This window comes from Corvus hawaiiensis, chromosome 31 (assembly GCF_020740725.1).
Source record: "Corvus hawaiiensis isolate bCorHaw1 chromosome 31, bCorHaw1.pri.cur, whole genome shotgun sequence".
NCBI classification, from domain to species: Eukaryota; Metazoa; Chordata; class Aves; order Passeriformes; family Corvidae; genus Corvus; species Corvus hawaiiensis.
Window position 1 is genome coordinate 2,332,795 of NC_063243.1, and position 20,217 is coordinate 2,353,011.

A 20,217-nucleotide genomic window follows, 5' to 3' on the forward strand; every position below is an offset into this window, starting at 1 on the left:
GCTTGGCCTGTCAGTCAGCCAAGAACCAACGTGTGGGTTACCCTGGCCAATGCGACAGAGCAAGATACTCTGTGCTTAGCACCACTACTCCTGACAATCCTTTTCCTACCTGCCTGGTTGGCTTGCCAATAGGTGCCTGGCCAAAGCCTAGGACAGTTAGCAAGCTGTTACAATCAAACAATCACGCTGCTGCTTGGGATCAGTGGGTTTCATACCCTCCCCCTGCAACTCTTGAGCTGCAAGAAATAGAGCTTTTAGGATCTGTGAAAATGGACCTTTGTGTTAAGTTCAATTACTCTGGATCTGATCAGTCTGAGGTATGGGATATTTCTCCTAAGCAACCCATATTTGCAAATAAAAGTGCCTGGTGCAATTCCAGTTCACCACGTATTTCACACTACTACTGTTCCTCTGGCTTTGCCACCAGGGGTGTTTTTTATTTGCGGAGACCGAGCATGGGCTGCGATTCCGTCACACATCAAGGGAGGTCCTTGCAGCTTAGAACGACTCTCATTGTTAATCCTGACACATCTATGATTTTACAGCATAAACCACGGAGGGGAAAACGCAGCACCCATGCATTTGTCCCTGATTGCGATGACAACTCCAAATTTTCGCCGCCAGGTACTCGAGGGGCTGTTTCCTTCCTTTCTCCACAAATAGCTTATTTTGTTTGCTAAAGCACTGGGACTGTTAAGCAAGTTAGGATGTTGGTTAGCTCGGCAGACTAATGCCACTTTGCTTGCTTTAGCCAGATTATTAACAGATGGTGGTTCAGTAAGGCACACTACACTGCAAAAGAGAGCTGCTAGTGATTTTTTATTGCTAGCACATGGACATGGATGTGAGGATTTCGATGGAATGTGTTGTATGAATTTGTCTGATCCTTCGAATACTATTCATGCCCACATTAAAGAATTGCAAACAAGTGTGTCAAAATTGTGTGAAAAATCAAAATTTGATAAAGTCAACTGTTTGTTTGGAAATTAGCAAATTGCAAAATAAATCAAAAATCTACTTAAAATTGGATGCCTGATCCTATTGGTTATTTTTTGCATCCTGCTCATTGTGCCGTGTTTATTGTCTTTTTTGCAAAGGGCCCTGCAAAAGTCAATAAACTCTGCCTTTGTAATACAAAAAAAAGGGGGACCTGGGGAGATTGACAGCCAGACGGACAATCTCACAGAGTCAGACCTGAAACCAGTCAGAATTTACCCGTGAGAATATGACAGTGAAATTCTGCAGCTTTAGTAAAACCCACAGAGAAGGCCAAGAAGATAATCAATGAGAGAAGATGTTCTGGACACAAGGGGAGGATGTTCTTGTTATGGGACTTTGAGAGTGTACAAGGAAGCACTTGCGGATAACGTAGCAACTATACTTTTGCTTGTATAGCTGATTGCTTTACTGCTGGAATGGTCATTGTTAGACAGCCCTGTCATTGTTTGCTAAGCAGCCAATCTTAAATTAGGCCACAGCCATTGTGAAGAGGTATAAAAATAGCAGTAGAGAAAATAAAAAATCTTTTTACCTTTCTTGACTATGGACTACGACTAGTGTGGCTTTTATGTTTGCCTTGACAAAGCTACAAAAATAAAGAAATTGAACTGAGACACAGGTGGGGACATGGGGACACACAGCCATGGGACACAGAGAGACACAGGCATGGTGGGACATAGACACGGAGAGTGAGGAACACACGGACATGGATGCAGACGTAGGGAACAATGATATGGGTGGGGACATGGGGGGACATGGCCAGTGATATGCGAGGACGTGGCCATGGGCGGTGCCATGGGGGGAACTTGCAGGGGATGTGGGGGATGCTGGGTTTGAGGGAGTTGAGGGTTCCTGGGAGGGACTTGGGGCTTGCTGAGGGCTTTGGGGCCCCCAGGCCGAGCAGCTCCGGCTGCGCTGGGAGACCCTGGCAGAGGTTCTGGGGCAGCTGCTCAAGGACCCCCTGAACTGGACCCCCAGCCAGCACTGGGCTCCTGGAAGGGAATGAAGGTCCTTGTCCCCACGAAGGAAATTGCAGCACCCCCAGGGTGTTGGGGGCAGCTGAGAGGCCACAAGAAAGAGGGGAGGGCCAGACAGAGCTGTCCACCTCCAAAACTGCACCCCAAAACCACCAAAACTCAGGGATTCCTCCCAGAAAAAAGCTGCCAGGAGCTGTCTGAATTGAGGGAAAGGAGGGATTGGAACCCCAAATTGAGCTGGGAAGGGTCCTGCTCCTCCTCCATCCTAATCCTGCCTGCTTCTCTCCATCCTTTCTCCCACTCCGTCCTCTTAGGGGGTTCCTGGTGCGCCTCTTGGGGTTCGCTGGGTGCTACCTTGGGATTTGTAGAGTGACACAGGAGGGACACACAAGGGTCCCTATTCGCAATCCATCCCTGGGTTTTGCCCGCCCCCTGTCTCAGCCCCCCCAAATAGCTCCCCACCACTCCCCAATAAACAGGACCAGGGCAAACTGGGAAGCTTTATTGAGAACACTGGGAGCAGCCAGGCAGGGGCAGAGTGACAGCAGGGCTGGGGGGGACACATGACCCCCCCAAAATCAGCGCGGGGACAGAGCTTGGGGTCCCGGCCAGGCCTGAGGCCACGGGGAGGGGCTGTGGCCGCTGGCGGCTCAGGAGCTCTGTGGGCAGAGCAAAGGGGGTGACACCCCCGAGTAGGGCGGGGTTTCCTCCGGCCAGCGGCGGTCGGATTCAAAAAGGGCTCTGGGGAGCGCGGGGAACAGGAGCGGGCAAACAGGGCCGTGGCACGTCTCCGAGGGCACGGCTGCGAGTGTTCTCCTGCCCGTGGGGGTTTGTAGTTTGTTTTTGTGTTGAGATTTGGTTGGTTGGGTTTTTCAGCAATGGTCCTCACACGATCAAAAGCTCCAGCCACTAAAAGAGTACCCAGGCAAACAGAACCCTCCCAGAAGGATGCGTCTGTCCAGACCCCTTCCTGCGAGGAGTGTTTGAGCCTGGCAGTAGCACCAGGGGATGCTGTCAAAGACACCTGCCTGAGGTGCGAACAGGTGAACGATCTCCTTTCCCTGGTGGCCGAGCTTAAGGAGGAAGTGGAAAGACTAAGGAGCATTAGAGAAAGGGAAAGGGAAATAGACTGGTGGAGTTTCACGCTTCCATCCCTGAGAGAAGCCCCCCAGCAGTCAGAGCACTCCCATGCTTCTCACCATCAGGCTGAGGGAGGAGACCTGGGGGATGAAGGGGAGTGGAAATGGGTTCCTACCCAGGGACGTAATAAAAATTCCTCCCAACCCCCATCACCTCCCCAGGTGCCACAGTCTTCCTCGCTTTGCACTTTTCACCTTTCTTTCCTAGGCAGGCGCAGTCTCTCGTTGGCTGCTTCTGCAGTTTCTCTACTGGTCTCAGCAAGCTTTGTTCATCATTTCTGAGACTTTTGTTCCCCATTTCTTGCCAACTTACATTCTGTGCCTTAAGCTTGTGGCCAATATTTGCTAACTTTTACCCTGTACCTTATACTTGCACAGGTACAATGATTTGAACCCTTTCAACTGGAACGGGCACAACAGAGCCAGCCTGGGCACAGGGAGGGAATTTATTACCAACCAAATCCCAGCAGCACAAGGAGAAGGCAAAGAAATCTCTCCAACACCTTCCCCCCACCCAGCGCGGATCACCCGGAACGGGGGTCACCAGGGCTCTGCCCAACGGGGGTCACTGGGGATCATCCAACGCCGATCCTCCCACGGGGGATGGAGCTGGAGCAGCGCACGAAGCTCTTCCCGCACTCGGGGCACTCGCAGGGCTTCCCTTAGCGGTGCCTCCGTTGGTGTTGGGTTAAATTAAACCTCACAGAGAAGCTCTTCCCACACTCAGAACACTCATAGGGCCTCTCCCCGGTGTGGATGCGCCGGTGGATGGTGAGGTGGGAGTTGCGTTTGAAGCCCATCCCGCAGTCGGGGCAGCGGAAAGGCCTCTCATCCGTGTGAATGCGATGATGTACAAGGAGATCAGACCTCCTCCGAAACCTCTTCCCACACTCAGAACACTCAAAGGGCTGTTCCCCGGTGTGGGTGCGCAGGTGTTCCCTCAGGATGGAGCTCCGCCAGAAACTCTTCCCACATTCACTACAGCCATAGGGCCGTTCCCCGGTGTGAACCACCTGGTGCTGGATCAGCTGGGAGCTGTTGGTGAAGCCCTTCCCACATTCTCCACACTCATAGGGCCTTTCCCCAGTGTGGATCCTCTCGTGCTGGATCAGGTTAGAGCTCTGGCAGAAGCTCTTCCCACATTCCCCACACTCATAGGGCTTTTTCCCAGTGTGGATCCTCTGGTGCTGGATCAGGCTGGAAACATGGCTGAAGCTCTTCCCACATTCCCCACACTCATAGGGCCGTTCCCCAGTGTGGATCCTCTGGTGATCTCTCAGGCTGGAGCTCTGGCTGAAGCGCTTACCACATTCCTCACACTCGTAGGGCCTCTCCCCGGTGTGGGTGCGCTGGTGTTCCCTCAGGGTACAGTTCCGGGTGAAGCTCTTCCCACATTCCCCACACTCGTAGGGCTTCTCACCATTGTGGATCCTCTGGTGCCGGATCAGGCTGGAGGTCCACCTGAAGCCCTTCCCACATTCCAAGCACTTGTGGGGCTTCTCCCTGCCCTGAGGCTTCTCCCCCAGCTCCGAGCTCTGCCTGGATCTCCGGCCGCCTTCCCGGCACAGGGGGGCTCTTTCCTCCTTGGATCTCTCTGGGCTGCGTTTGCAGCCCCTCCTCGTGCGGCATCTCCGGGGCTTTTCCTCCTCCTCCATCCGGCCACGCCTTGGGAATGACAAATCCTGGTTTGGGGGGAGAAACAAGGGATGAGTGCCTTGGGCTGGGGGTTCCTCCTGCCCAAGTCCATCACCGGGCATCTTGTGTCTGTAAAAACCTCCAAAACACCAAGATTCACTCCAGAAGTCCCCCAAACATCAAGACACAGACCCAAAACTCCAAAAACATCAAGATTCAGACAAAATCCCCTCAAAAATATAAACATTCAGCCCCCACAAAAAAATCCAAAGCACCAACATGGAGCCCAAGAAACCTCAGAAACACCAAGATTCACCCCCGGGAAAATCATGGATCCCCCTCCCTGATCACCTGCTGGATGGGGGGGCAACGCTCCTGGGGCTGGGGGGAGGCTGCAGATACAGCGAGTGCTGGAACCTTGCGGTGCCTCCTCTTCCTGCTCCTCCTCCTCCTCCTCCTGTGTCCCTACTCTTCCTCACACTCCTCTTCCTCACACTACTCCTTCTCCTGCTGAATCCCACCTGCTGCTCCCACGTGCATCCTTTCACCATTCTGGTCTCCAGCCCTGCTCCTCCAGCCTTTCTCCTCCTCCCCCCAGGCCCAGCACCCACCCCTGGCTCGCTCTGCCCCCCAGAGCTCTCGCATCCCACAGCACCAGCAGGGATGCAGCTGCGGCAGCTCGGGCTGCGGCAGCGCTGGGCTCTCGGCCGCTCCTGCCCGCACTCGGCCCCCGCCGCAGCCACTTCTGCCAGCACAGCACGGGCCGGCCCGGCCTTGGCGCTCCCCCCCTCCCACCTCCCCAAATTCCCCTCGCGGGGGGCGCCAAGGCCGGGCCACACGGGGGCTCCAGCTGGGGAGCGCCGGGCGCTGCGGCTCCGCCTGGCAACTGCTGACTCACCAGCGCCGCGCCTTCTGATTGGCTGAGCGCTGCCTGAGGGCCGCGCCTGCACCAAGGGGGGACACCCTGCTCCAGGGGGGATGGCCCGAAAACCGGGCACCCCCAGCCAAGGAACAACAGCAACGCCTCCCTACAAACACATGCTCTCAATCTGCTCGGACACAGCCACACCGACTTGGACACAAGCAAGTGACACTAGAAACCATCAGCTCCACAAAATGGCACTGATTGACACACACTGCTGCTCAGCCAAGCTCCTGCTCAATTCCTCAACTTCCAGAACAACAACAAAGCCTCAACACAACCATGGACATCGTGTCCCAAACAAAAGGGGACAATGTGGAGGTAGTTTGCACATTCTCCCAGAGGTAATTAAGGGTGGGTGTAAAAACGGAATGTGAGAATGGGTCTGGGCAACAGGGGACGGATGGTGTTGGTGTGCTGGGAAAGGATTGGTTGAAGGGAGGGTGCAGGAATATGGTTAAGGCAAACAGCAGCAGGAGGAATGTGTGTGATAAGAAAGGAAAAGGAAGATGGAAAAAAGGAGGAAGGAAAAAAACTGAGGACTGGGATGTTTTTCAGAACCATCTTATCCTCAAAATTTGACAGCTGATCCAGATCTTTTCTATCCCCAGTTTCCAGGACAGGGAAACAAAGAAGTTCAGGATTTCAGGGTGTTTGTCTGTGGTGGGGAGCAGCAGGACAGGGCAGCACGGGCTGGGGCCTGTGGGGAGCTGCGGGGCCGGGCCGGGGCTGTGGGGCAGCCGGGGCTCAGCGCCGGGCACTGCCTGACCCCAACACCCCCCGGGCAGGGCCGGCACTGGCCCCCGGCCCCCAGGAGGCTGCGGGATGTGGAAGGATCAGGATTTTCTTTCATCGATCTTGTTTGGGTCACTGGAGAAACGAATGATTGTGCAGAAAGCTCAGCAGCTGTCAGAGGATGAGCACCCACAGGCACTGAGGGGGCTGCAGGAGAGGCACAAGAAGCCCCTGCAGCACTTGGCCAGAAAGGCTCAGCAGGGGAATGCAAGAAGGGATGAGCAAAAGGCCAAGGTGAAGGCAAAGGCCATGGCAGAGTTTCTACAGCCCCCCAGGGATGAACCGCAGGGCCCAAGGGGGCCCCAGCACCCAGGGGACGGCGGCGGCCACAAGCACCTGGCACAGGCATTGCCCTCCTCGGCACGGCAGAGCCCACCCAAACAGCCCCTGCCAAGGAATCAGGGCTCCAGCTGCAGGCCACAAGGACACTGCAAGCACAGACAGCAGCACCCTCAGCACCAGCAAGTCCACCCCTGATGGACATGGATTGTCAGGGCTCTCAGAGCTCCCAGCACTCCAGGGACCCACCGCACCAGAGCCCTTGAGAACATTCAGGGCGCCTCTGGATCGAGACGAGGCCGCTCCTGATGGACACAGGGACCTCTCGATCCACTCCAAATCTGAGACCTAAGGGGGGAAATTGTCAAGAAGTTCTTTCATTATTCAGGCAATAAGTGGGAAAGATGAGCAGGTGTGTTTTATTCAACCACTATTCATAGATGTGGGGGATGGGTTTGAAACCCATCAATTTCTGTTTGTTGCTATTTGTGATTGTAATTTACTGGGAAGGGATTTGGTGGCTGAAGTGGGAATGCAAATTCCTGTTGTAAAAGGAGATACAGAGGCTAATGCTGCTGGACCTTTGTGTCAAATGTCTGCCAAGGCCTCTGCTGAAGGGAACCCAGAAGTGTGGGCAGCCCCAGGGAAATAGGGAAAATCAGATATGGAGCCTCTCCAAATTCCTCTGAAGCATCCAGGACAAGTGGTGTCTAAAAGCAATACCCTGTTCCAAGGGAGGCAAGGAAGGGGTTACAGCCTCTTACTGAGGCCCTGCTAAAGGCAGCGCTTTTGGAGCCAGGCATCTCTCCCTACAACACTCCTCTCCTGCCAGCCAAGAAACCCCATCATGGACACCAGAAGGAAAGCACAAGTTTCAAGGCTTCAAAAGCAGATTAACTGAGCCTCCTGCCCTGGCCCTCCCAGACAGGGAAAAACCATTTGAATTGCATGGGGATGTTAAACAGGGCCATGCCAAAGGAATTCCTGGGCTCAAATGTTTAACCCAGTGGCCAGAGAGTGGCCTCATTGTCTGCAGAATTGTGCAGCCCCGGCTTTAATGGGAACTGAGGCCTGAAAACTGACAGCAGCACAATCTCTCACTGTTCCAGCCTGGCATCAAGGTAAAGCTTTGTTAACCAAAGGAGCCTCTAAATGGATGAGCAGCGCTCGGTTCTTACAGAATGAAACTTGTTGGATGGAACAGGAGGATTCAGAGTTGAGCACAGGGCAAGGGTTGAACCCAGCCTCCTGTTTGAACGGCCCTGGACACGGGGCTGGCAAGAAACCCATGGCTGCAGCCAAGTGACAGAGCTCCAGACCCGGGCTAGGAGAGATTTACCAGACATTCCCTGGCCTGAGGGAGAAAAGGTGTTTAGGGATGGCTCTGCAGGGGCAGCAGAAGGGAAAAGAGTGGCAAGACACGCTGCTCTGAAGGAAAGGGAATGAGACAAAGCGCAGCTCAGCGCCCACATGCTCAGCTCAAAGGGCCGAGCTGGGGGTGCTTGGAAGAGCCTGGCACTGAAATGCCCTGAGCAGGAAGGCTTCAATATCTTCTGCTAACAGCATGGCAGCGGGGCAGAAGCATTTCCGACTGCTTCAGCAGTCCCTGCATCAGTTCTTAAGGCATGTTTGGAACAAACAATTCCAAGATATGAGGTTGTGGAAGCAAGAGACTCAGACAGTGGAACTCATTCTACAGGAAAGACCCTTCAGGCCGTTCTGGCTGCTTTAGGAACACAGTGGGACCTTCAAACACCCCGGCAACCCCAGAGTTCGGGTCGGGTGGAAAGAATGAATGGGGAAATAAAGAAACATCTTCTGAAGCTGCAGAGAGAAACCAAGATGCCACGGGTACGGCTGCTGCCATTGGCTTTGGCAAGAAGAAGAGCCAGACCCAGGGCAGATATTCAATTACCTCCCCTGGAATTGAGGTTTTCAATTCCTCAAACTGGGAATTCCCGACCTACTGGGGGGTGGAGACCAGGGATGTCTGTTTCAAGCAGTCTGTGGCCAGAATCCTGTCTCTTGTGAAATCTCTTCCACAGGAAGCTCGGCTGGCACAGACCCTGCCTTGGCACTTTGCTGCCCACAACATCCAACCAGGACATCGGGTCCTGCCTGAGGAGCGCAAAGAAGCACCACTGGTGGCCAAGGGCGTGGCCCATTCCAAGTGTCCCCGAGCACAGAAACAGCCGCCAGCACAGCTGAACACGGGGGGACCCCTCACCCTCGCCTCAAGCTCTCTGAAGCCCCGCGGATTTGCACTCCCCGGCTGCAGGAGGACCATGCGAGGCCGCCACTGACCCTGCACAGAAGGGGCCGCAGCAGCAGCCAGGGCTCCACAGCGGGGGAAGCCCCGGGGGCTGCCCACAGATCCTCTGCTGAAATAGTCTGGCTGGGCACCTCCTCTGGCATCTCCAGGCACTGGGGGCCAATCCTCGCTGGCACCGGGCGACCTTCAGAGCTTTCTGTGCCTGCACTCGCCACAGCTGCTGCGCGAGACAGCGGGAGAATTCCACTCTGGCTCTCAGTTACACTCACACTCTGGGCTGGGCGGGATTCGATTGATGGAAAATATACCAAGTTCAGAATTGCTTTAAAATTTTATTTCGCTACTCAGGCTTGCTTTGCCTCTGCCTTGGCGAAAGGAATTTGAAAGTGTTTGTTAAGGGATGTTACACCACTCAACAGAGATGAGCTTAACATCTCAACAGACTGGGAAGAGCCCAAAAGATACCCAAAAGATAACACCCATCAACAAAACATCAACGCCCATCAGCAAACATCAAGGAACAGCTACCCCAGACACTGCCCCCGGCACAGCTGGAGACCCCTGCTCTGGAAAAGGCTGAGAAGGAAATCAAGGAGTGTGCACCTAATTAACATCAGAGGCCAAGCAATCCGGGGCCAATAGGAAACCAAATACTAAGAACTACCCAACTTGGAACCAATGAACATTAAACCGACGGATTTCTATGGGTTTAGACTGCATAAAGTTGAGGAAAAATTGAGTAAAACTCGTGTGCCATGGAATGATTTTCTCTGCACACCCGGGCTCTGTGTGCATGAAATGATTTCTGTTGCACATCCTGGCCAGAATAAAGTAATGCCTTGATTCTCTAACACTAAAAAGGTCACTGGAGAGTTTTTGTTCTTCCCACAGTTTCAGTGACAAGACTACACAATTAAAATGTTTTTTTCATAATCCTACTGTGACATTGTCAGCTGGGTTTGGGCCAGGGGTGTGTGAACTAAAAATTGTTTTAGCCTTAGGGGAAGAAGTAGAAAAATCTTTATTGCTTTGGGGTTTTTTTGTGTATGTGTGTGCGTGGCTGTTAGTGATGGCAGAATTTTAGAATGGGTTTTTCGAGGTTCACATTTAGGTTGCGTTTTGCAAAACTGGAAGAGTTTTAAAGGTGACCCTTTAACTCATTAACAGTTAGTGAAACACGATTTAAAAAAAGGGGGGAAAAAAAAAAAGGGCGCGGAGGGAGGTGGGGCCAATGCAACTCCTGGGATGGCTGCCCTGGAGGAAAAGCTTCCTTCCAGGCAGCCAGCAGAGGAGCTTTAGAAATGCAAATTAACTCTGCTGCAGCAAGTGTGCACAATGTCCCAGGCTCTCCTTGCCTGCCACAGGAATTGGGCTGATTCCCTCTGCCCCTCACCCCAAGCTCTGCCTCCCTGCACTGACGGAATTTGCATCGCTAAAGGCAGAGCCCACACTGAGCATCTCTGACTCTGCAACAGAAATCCCTGAAGCTGCAAAGGAAAACAGCAAACGGAGAATGTTGGGAGAACTTCACTCAAAAAAGCGGGGGGGAATCATCCCTCTCCCCACTCCAACATCTGCTGGCACTCTCTGTGTTATACAGGGTGGGTTTGACGACTGGGCTGCTTTTGCTGACACAAGTTCAGCGAAATCACTTGGGAATGCAAGGATGTGATGATTTAATCAGAGAAAAGTGGTCAAGTGATGCATCCCTGGCCTTTTTAGGAGTGCCCAAAAACGGGGAGAAGAACAGAACAAATCCTACAACACCATGGAGCAGCCCCTGGGAACCCAAACAAATTCATACCAGGTGCCAGAGAACCCACTGATCATTTCAATGCATCATTAGATTACAAGCTGTCCTCCAAATCATAACCAAGCACACAGCTCCAGCTCCTGACCTTCTCACCCATCAATCCACTCCCATGAGCAACGCCACATTTCACCCTGGGATGCCATCAGATTCTCTTCCAGCAGAAGGACCAGGAGGTTGTGGAAAATTAAATGACTCAAAGTGCTCTTGGCAAAGAGATGGCCAAGGAAAAGTGGGGAAACAGAGAACAAAGGAAATAAAACTTCACAGAGCCATGAATATTGGATGTTATACAAAGTGGGGTGCACATTAAGGGGCACATGCAGCAGGCGGATCGGGAAGTCTGTACCTTCCAAGGACCTCAGCCACTGCGGAAAGGGACACGGAGATGCGGCCGGGCAAATCGGCATAAAAAGGAGGCTGCGTCCTCCAACACTTGGACAGACCCCACGGGAAATGCCCCGTGGCCTCTCCCTTTGTCCACGAATAAAGTTACTTTTACACGACTCCTCCGGCTCCTCTGGGGACACAAACCTCTGGCCACGGGAACTTTCCCGCACACTGCCGGCCACGGGGCAGCCACCTCTGTCCTACCCACAGCAGCCGGGACGAGCCAGCGCTGCTCCGGCACCGGCTCCTGCCGAGGCAGCAGCGGGAAGGAGACCGCGGGCAGCCGCTCCCGCAGCGCCCTCACGCCAGGGCGAACACGGCGCCCACACGGCACAACGAACCCGCCACAGCCCCCTGCCGCCCCCTCCGCCCGCAGCCAGCCCCGAGCCCCGCCAGAACCGAGCGCGGCTCCCACCTGCGCTGGGGCCGCCTCCGAGCTCCGCCGCCGCCTCACCGGGCTCCGGCCGCCGCCGCCGCTCCCGGGCCCGCACAGACGCTCCGCCAATGGCGCCTCTGCTGCGCCACGGCCGCCCTGCCGGCGGCTCCGGGCCCGGGCTGCTCCCCGCTCCGACCAATCAGCGCGCCAGAACCACGACTGACGGCAGCACCGCCCAATCGGAGCGAGGGGCGGGCTCTGCACACGGCCCAGCCCCGCCCCGCGCTCCCAGTGCCCCCCGGGCTGCGTGAGGGGAAAGCCGCAGCTGAGGAGCAGCCCTGGAACGGGCCCGGCCCGAGCCGCCATTCAGCTGAGAAGAGAAACAAAGCTCTCCGCTGCTCCCGGCCCGACCTGCCCAGCCCTGCGTGTGGGCTGCCTCCGGCTCCTTGGGAAGCCCTGCAGCCTCGCTACTGCCGCCCCTAATTCGGAGCATCAGTGCATGGCTTTGATTTCCCCGAGAAAGGGAAAACCGCCCCAAACCCCTTTGGCTGAGTGCACGAGGGGAGAGATTTCTGGCAGAAAATTCCAAAAACTCAGAGCAGGGTAATGAGAAGTAAAAGAAGACCCTTAAAAACTTCTTCCTCCCACCCCTCCCTCCTTCCAGCTCCACCTCCCACCCCGGCAGTGCAGGACACAGGGAATTGGGGCCATGCTCAGTTCATCCCCGGTGCCTTCTCCCGCTGCTCAGGGACAGGAGTCGTTCCCCTGCTGCACTCTGGGCTCCCTCCCACCAGACAGTTCTCCAGGAACTTCTCCAACCTGAGTCCGTCCCACGGGCAACCTGCGGAATGCGGGGGGGGGGGGGCGATGCTCCCGGGGCAGGGGTGTGCCGGGGAGCGATGGATGCACGTGCTGCCTCCTCTTCCTCCTCCTGTTCCTGCTCCCGGTCCTCCTCTATCCCTCCTCTTCCTTCCCCTCCTTCCGTCCCTTCTCCCCCTCCTCCTTCATCCCTCCTCCTCCACCCCCGCTCCTCCTCTCCCCAGGCCCAGCGCCCACCCTTGGCCCCCTCCCCCCAAACCCATCGCATCCCACGGGAGGAGCAGGGATGGAGCTGGGGCCGGTCGGGCTGGGGCAGCGCTGGGCTCTTGGCTGCTCCCAGCCGCTGTGGGGGAAGCCAGGAAGGGGAAAAGAGGGAAGATTGTTGTGTGGAGAAAAAAGTTTGGTGCTTGTGGTCACACTAGCTGGGGACTTGGACCCCTTTGTTCTCACCGCAGGAGCCTGGAGATTTTGGAGGGGGAATACAGAGATGGGTGTGGGATGCCAAGGGATTTTGGGGACAGGGTGAGGGGTTGTGGGAGCCACTTGCTGGAGGGCAGTCAGGCCAGAGACCCCTGGGCTGGACTCCTGGTCTGGGCATTCCAGCTCCCATTTTCTGCTCTCTTCCTCCCTTTTTCCCACCTCTCTCAATATTTTCCTATCGTCCCCACCACACCCCTGAGACACCCACATTCACCCGAGTCCCGCTGGCCCCCAGACACGGGAGCTCCCAGCACCACCAGTACCACCAGTACGGCCCCAGCTGCCAGCACACGCCCCATGGCCAGTGCCGGGCAAGTGCCGCCAGCCCCAAAGCAGCTGCGCTGTGCCGTGGAGGGGTCCCCATGGCCCTGCCCCACGCGGCACTGGGAGCACCAGTCCGGACCAGTGCAGAGCACGGGTGGGCAGCATCAGAACCCACGAAAGTGGGTCCAGCACAAGCCATTTAGAACCCCCCAAACTGGTGGAAAGCATCAGGATCCTCCCAAAAAAGGGGTCACATCTGCCTCCTAAAATGACCAGGAAATCTCCCAAAGGCGTTTATAACCCCCCAAAACGGGTGGAAAGCAGCAGGATCTACCCCAAAATGGGTTCCCCATGTCCTTCCCTGTGGAGCCACACTCCAAGTGCAAGAGCCAGGTGTGTCCCCCCTCCCAGTAACACATCCCTCAGGATTGGAGGGTGCCCCAAAACCTCCTCAGGAACCGGATCCCCCAAACCTCTTCATCCCAACATGTGTCTGTCTCATTCCAGACCCCATCCCAGCCATCCTCCCTCTCCCAAATACAGCCCCATTCTTAGGGGGCCAGAGCTGCTTCTGGGGGCATAAGTGAGTGCAGGGGATCCTTTATCCCCCTCGTGCAGCTCCAAGCTCCCGAGGGCAAAGCCCTGGTTTCTAGGGCTGTCCCTGCTCCTCAAATCTCTCGGATTTAATACCCAAGTGTGGCCGGGACACGGCCCCGGGAGCTGCGCTAATGCCCGGCGGTGCCCGGGAGGGTCTGAGGGGAGGGGAGTTCATAAGGACTCCCCCCGCACCCACTGCCGCGCACGAAAAGCTTTTCATAGTGCATGCCAGCGATTTTTCGTGGTTTCTGGGCTCGGCGGGGCCGAGGCGGCGGCAGCGGGAGCCGCGGGGCCCGGCCCGTGGGGGCGGCCGGGGGTGAAAAGTGCGCGGCGACCCCAGCGCGGTGCCCGAGGGCTGAGCGGAGCTGGTCGGGAACAACCCCCGGAACCCCCCGGTGCCCGAGGGCTGAGCGGAGCTGCTCGGGAACACCCCGCTCGTCTCCGCCGCTCCAAGCCGCTTTCCCGGCTCCGGCTGCCGCCGCCGCCCGGCCCCGGCGCGGTCCCGCGGGGTCGCCGCTCGAGGCGCAGCTGGAGGGGCTCGATCCGGGCCGCGCCCCGCCCGTCCCTCGCTGCGGCTCCTTCAGTGACACTCCAGAAGCCCCAACTCCCCCCGGCTGCGGCTCTTTCGGTGACACGGGGTGGCCGAGAGCCCCCGGTGCTGCCCCGACGGTTCCTCGGTGCGGCTCTTTCAGTCACGGGCAGCGGCCACTCCCGGTGCGGGTTTCTTTTCTCATTTTTTTTATTCTGTTCTCTAGAGTTTATTTTATTCCCACCTCCCATCCCACGCCCCTCCGGTGCGGCTCCTTCCCCGCCGCCGCTGCTCTCCGCTCTCTCGGTGCAGCTCTTCAGTGACACGGGCCGGCGGGGACTCCTCGGGCGCCTCTTCCGAGCCCAGGCAGTGCCCATGCCGCCCCGCAGCTCTTCTACCGCCGCCTCGCCAGTCCCTCGGGGCAGCTCTTTTACTGACACGGGGCGCGGAGAGCCCGGGTTGCGGCTCTTTTATTGCATTTTAATCTATTCTCAATGTTTTATTCCATTCACACCTGCCACCCCCTCGGCTCTGCCCTTCTGGCCACACCCGACAGCGCCGTCCCGCCGTGCGGCTCCTCCAGTGACACCGGGCGCCGGGGACATCCCGGTGCAGTTTTTTATTCTATTTTACTCCATTCTCTGGATTTTTTTCTATTCACCCCCCGCCCGTCCCTTGGAGCAGCTCCTTCAGACGCGGGCGGGGGAGACGCCTCTCGGTGCGGCTCTTTGATTGTATTTTATTCTCTTCTCTGTATTTCCTTTCGTTCCCAGCTCGCCCGTCCCGCGGAGCGGCTCCTTCAGGGACCCGGGGCGGCACAAACCCCTCGGGGCGGCTCCAGCAGAGCCCCGCCCGCCGCCGCTCCCCGAGGCCTCCCCGCTGCTCCCCGGCCATCGGACACCGCAGGCCGACCCGGCCCCTTCTTCCCCTTCTTCCTCTTCTTCCTCTTCCTCCTCCTCCTGCCGGGATTCAGCCCCCGCCGCCGCCCGGCTCCTTCTGCCGCTCCTGCCCGGCACGAAGCGGCGGTGCCGCTGACGGGGCCGGAGCGCGGCTGCCCCGCGACTGCCCCGCGCCTCAGGGCCGGGCCGGGGAGTGACCGCACGGCTGGGGAGGGACCCCCGCTGGACACGGCAAGGATTCCTGTCCCTCAGGGGGAAGCACGAACTCACCGAAACTCCCATCCCTTCTCCGTGCGCCGCTGGCCACAGGAGGGAGGGAAACGGGGATTGCGCTGGAGTTTTACATTCAATCCTTACAAAGCAGAGTCCCAGACGGAGCTCCGCTTTCAGCTTCCAACGAGGGAATCCAACGGGAGCGCTGGCGCTTCTGTAACCTCAAGCTCTTCCTTGATACTCGACACTTTAGTCCTGGCCATAGGAAGCCCTTCAGCAGCAATGTCTCTCCCAGCCACTGGTTTCTGGCTCACACCCAGCTCGGAGCTTGGACAAGAAACCCAAAGTCCCAGGAGAAGCAGCTCTGCTGTTACTTTCTTTTTTCAGAGTTCTCTTTTATTATATTTTACCTATAATCTATATTTTACTGGTTTTTTTTCTTTTTCTAAAATCTCGTGTTTATTCTCTCTTTGCCCCCTCCAGCCCTTGTCCCCCTCCCGGAGGTTTGTGGGGCGCTGCTGTCCCTCAGCCCTTCCTGCCCCGGCACCCGCGGCCGCTCCGGTGCCCTCAGGCCCCGGCTCGAAGCGAAACCACAAAACCCTCTGGAAAGAAAGCCGGTCTGGGCGAAAACCCTGCAGGGGGGATTGAATGCCACGAACAGCGATTGCTGAGAGTTGGAGATTCCAAACGCTCCAAGGGGCCCGAGGGAACTGCGCTGCGGCCTCAGGGCCTCCCTGGGGCACCGCGGGGACCCCCGAGCAGAGCGACTCTTCCCACCCCCCAAAATCCACAGCTTTGGGTCAGCTGAGGAAAAGAGCTGGAAAAAGGGGCTGGAAAAAGGGACTGGAAAGGGGCTGGAGCCCGACGGGAGCCCTCAGCCATGGCCTGGAGCAGCCGCAGGAAAATGCCCCGGAAACCAAGGAAATCGATGGAAGGAATGAGGAAATTTTGAACTCTTTCTGCTGCTGTTTCCAGAAGGTCCCGGCCGGGTCCTGCTGGGAGGAGCCGGGGGCGGGGAGGGGCCTCAGGGCTTAATTGGGGAGAAAAGTTGAATTGGGGCAAGGAAACTTTAATGGTGGGGAGAAAATGTGAACGGAGGGGATTTGAATGGGAGGGGATGATTTGAACTGGGCAGAGAAAATGAAGTGGGGGAGGAGCCCCCCAGCCCTCGGCTGTGCCCCGAAGGTGCTGCCAGCGGTTCCCCTGCTCCCACCCCCCGGGCTGGGGGCGCGGAGCTGCCGCTGCTTCCCAGGAATGCCACGGGATAAAAACTCCACTCAAGCTTTTATGTTCCCAGTCACTCCCAATAAGATCCCAGTTGCCCCCAGCATGGTCCCAGTTGTTCCCAGTCATGCCCTGTATGGTTCCTTTCACTCTCAGTCCCTCCCAGTAGGAGTCAGGTACAGCCTCAGTCACTTCCAGTATGAGCCCAGTCATTCCCAGGCAGTCTCTCGATGATGTGATGATGCCTTTGCTCTCATCGTGGTCCCAGTTGCTCCAAGTGTGGGATATGCCCAGCCCCTGCCCTGGAGGGAGGCCTGCTGATAAGGAGGTTGCATAACCTCCCAGCAGAATCCCCCGGAAAGGCAACTACTTTCAGTTATGCGAGAGAAGACAGACCCATGATCCTCTTGAAGACCCTATGCAGATCCTTTGTAACCCATTGGCTTTTACCCTCTCACACCCACCTCCTGTATCCCTATAAGATCTAGCCCTCTGCCCCTGTGAGAGCAGAGAGAGCTCGTCCCTGGCCTCCCCTTCACGGGGTGCAGGCTAATAAAGCTGCTCCATGCAGAACTGCTATACGGGTCTCTCATCTCTCTCCTCCTGGTCTGGCCTGGAGATTGCCTTGCAGAGCAAAGAGCTGGAATCAAGAGCTGAGAATCACTAAAGAGCTGACAGCTTCTCTGCAAAGGCACTCCGGCTACGGCTGAGAGAAGACACCTAGCCTTGGGAATACGGTTCCTCACAGGACCATCTCTCTGGACCGGTCACAGCTTCCTGGGTCAGAGCTACTGACCCTAGACCAGCAGCATCACTGTTTGCTAATTTTTTTGTCTTTAAATCATATGTAACCAATGAAGATGTGAATTACTTTTGTGTTCATCTTCCATTTAAGAGAAGACTGCAAATTTGGGTACCTGTAAATCTGACTCAGACTTGGGAAGGACAAGATGGACTGTCACAATTGGCTCGATTATTCCAGGAGGAAATCCAAAAGAGTAAGAAACGAGTTCGCAAATTTCTCGGTTGACTGATCTTTGCCATCATTTCTGCTGTAATAGTTTTAAGCACAGCCTTTGCAGCTGGTGCAGCTTTAGCTAATTCCATTCAAACAGCCCACACTGTGGGACAAGCTCTAACCAATATTACAAAATAATTACAAACACAAGAGCAAATTGACAAGGAAATAATGACCAGAGTAGATGCCTTGGAAAGTGCTCTTTTGTGGATTGGCAAAAGAGTTGAGGCTCAAAAAACCCACATATCTTTACATTGCGATTGGGAACACATACATAACTCTTTATGTGTCACTCCTCTTCCGTGGAATGAAACAGAACGAAACTGGGAAACAATCAAAAACCACCTCCAAGGAGTCTTTGATAAAGCCCTAAGACAAGATATCCACTCACTTCACGCTCAGTTAAAAGAGCAACTTAGAGATTTGCAAACTCTAGAGGAGCAAAAGGTACTGACTGACTTAAAAAATGATCTTACTTGGGTAAATCCAAAAAATTGGTTTTCAGGAATAAATTTACAAGCTTGGGTTTTTATTGGATTAGGTTGTCTAGCAGTGGTATCTTTTTTGATATTCTGTCTTGTCCTTTTCAACATAATCAGAGCCGTTAAAGGCACACAAAAACAAGCTATGGTTGCACTTGCTTTGTCCATGACTCCAAAAAATAAAATAGGGGAGTTGTTGGGTTAACAGGTGTTGGTATAAGGAAAGAGTTACACAGAGAACGACAGCAGCAGCACCAGCAGTACCAGCAGAAGGTTTCTCTGACACAGCGTGCACCTGAGATAGAACTGAACTAACGAGTTTCTACTTCTACGTCAACATAAGACGCACACGCTTTATGCACATGCTCTACGCACACTCTTCACGCTCCTTCACTGTGGCCTTGGAGAGAACAATGGAAAATGTCAAGAAGACAGATTTATTGTAGGACTGTGATCACGGCTGTAAGCTCTTAGAAGTAAGGATATATATACTGGTGCTTCTGAATAAATCTTAAGATTCACCTGCATCTCTGCTGTTGGTGGGTCTCCTTCCTTCACGTATCACAGGAGGATCCGCGTTGGATGATCCCCAGTGACCCCCGTTGGGCAGAGCCCTGGTGATCCGTGGTCCTGTGTGGATACAATATTGCTTCTAGCAATAATTTTTCTTGCTTCTTTCCAGTCCTGTGAGATACTTTTCTTTTTCACGGAAGATATTTGCAGAGTTCTGTAAACTATGAACACCTGCGACCTTGCAGAGCTTTGTTTATGGTAGAGTAGAAAAATATTTTGACAATGGATGTTTTAGGATTTTAGCCAGTCCACCCAGGGGGTGGCTGATCCTTTGACCAATTAGACTATGAAGAAAAAAGTCTATAAAAGAGTTTGTAAAATAATAAATAAATCAATCTTGCTGCACAATTCCTGCCTGCTGAGGATCTTCTCTGCTCCTCCTCCCTATGGCTGTGGGATACCGCAACATTTGGTGAACCCCAACGTGTCCTGCATGCTGTGAGCCAAGCTGCATTTCTCTAGAGGTACGCTGTTCCCCCCATGCCCCCAGACCAGGATGTCCGACGGGACTGAGAGAATGGCGAACAGCAGCTTAAAAACTGACTCTGTGTTATCGGCCTAGAGGTGTTTTCGGTTTAATGAACACCTCCATTTCTGAGACCTCACTCTGTGAATTATTAGACTGGGCTGCCCTACATGGCATCTCCCCGAACAGAGACACTGCCCTGGATTTCGGGCTGTGGCAGGAACTCGGCTCTGCGCTCTGGCGCGAGTTCCCATCTGGGGACCCGCTGGTGCTAGAATTACTACGCACGTGGCAGGGTTTGTTTAATCTGCTGATAGACTGTAATTGTGGCAGCAGAGCTGGCTCACCTGTCTTGGTGGTGTGTGACAGAGAGATACTAACGCAGGGTTTGGTGCTCGAAGCATGAGCTCTGGCGTGCCCCAGGTCAGAGACAGTCCAGCTGCGTTACCTCCACGCGTCGCTGAAGCGACTTCGGAGCCAAGAAAAGGTCTGCTTGCTGGGCTAGCTAGCTGGCTTCTTGGCAGAGGAAACACGGCAGGAACCAATGGTGTTGGCTCACATTAGCTCGGAGACAAAGGAAGAGAGAGGCTGTTCAGGTTTGACTTCTAACAGGTTTATTGTTACAAGTTTTGCAACCCGAACCAGCTCGGAAGGCTGGAATCCAATGTGATGGGAATGATGGGATGTGATGGGATGGGATACTGAGGCTTTTTCCTCAGTTTTATAGGCAATTTGAAAACCCCGGTGAAAGGGGGAAACAACCAGTGAGTTCCAAGCCAGGGGGAGGATACAATGGAACAAGAACCACTGCGGGGGGGAGAACCGAGAGGCGGGAGTTATAACAGAACCAATGAACGACTGAGTAACCCAGAATTTTCCCGAACCGGGGGAGGCGGCTTGGACCCAGGCACTGCCCGGGGGGGTGCGGCTTAGGCTTCTGAGCCGCCCATCGACCTCTGAGTCGGCCTCTTCGGGGAACTCGATCCAGGGGATGGGCTGGGATTGATTGGCATCTCACTGCCCCAGCCCCGCAGGGTCACACCCACAAGATACCTGAAG

The 20,217-nt window shown here is 55.3% G+C and overlaps 1 protein-coding gene and 1 pseudogene across 1 annotated transcript; one reads left to right on the plus strand and one right to left on the minus strand.

The window, feature by feature from the left end:
* LOC125318825 overlaps window positions 1-20,217 on the plus strand; it is a 157,891-nt pseudogene that overhangs the window by 24,540 nt on the left and 113,134 nt on the right.
* LOC125318821 (zinc finger protein 239-like) lies at window positions 3,722-4,662 on the minus strand (the record flags this gene model as incomplete). Its single annotated transcript, XM_048289754.1, has 1 exon — window positions 3,722-4,662. A coding segment is annotated over one exon (885 nt), but the record flags the coding sequence as incomplete, so codon positions are not given.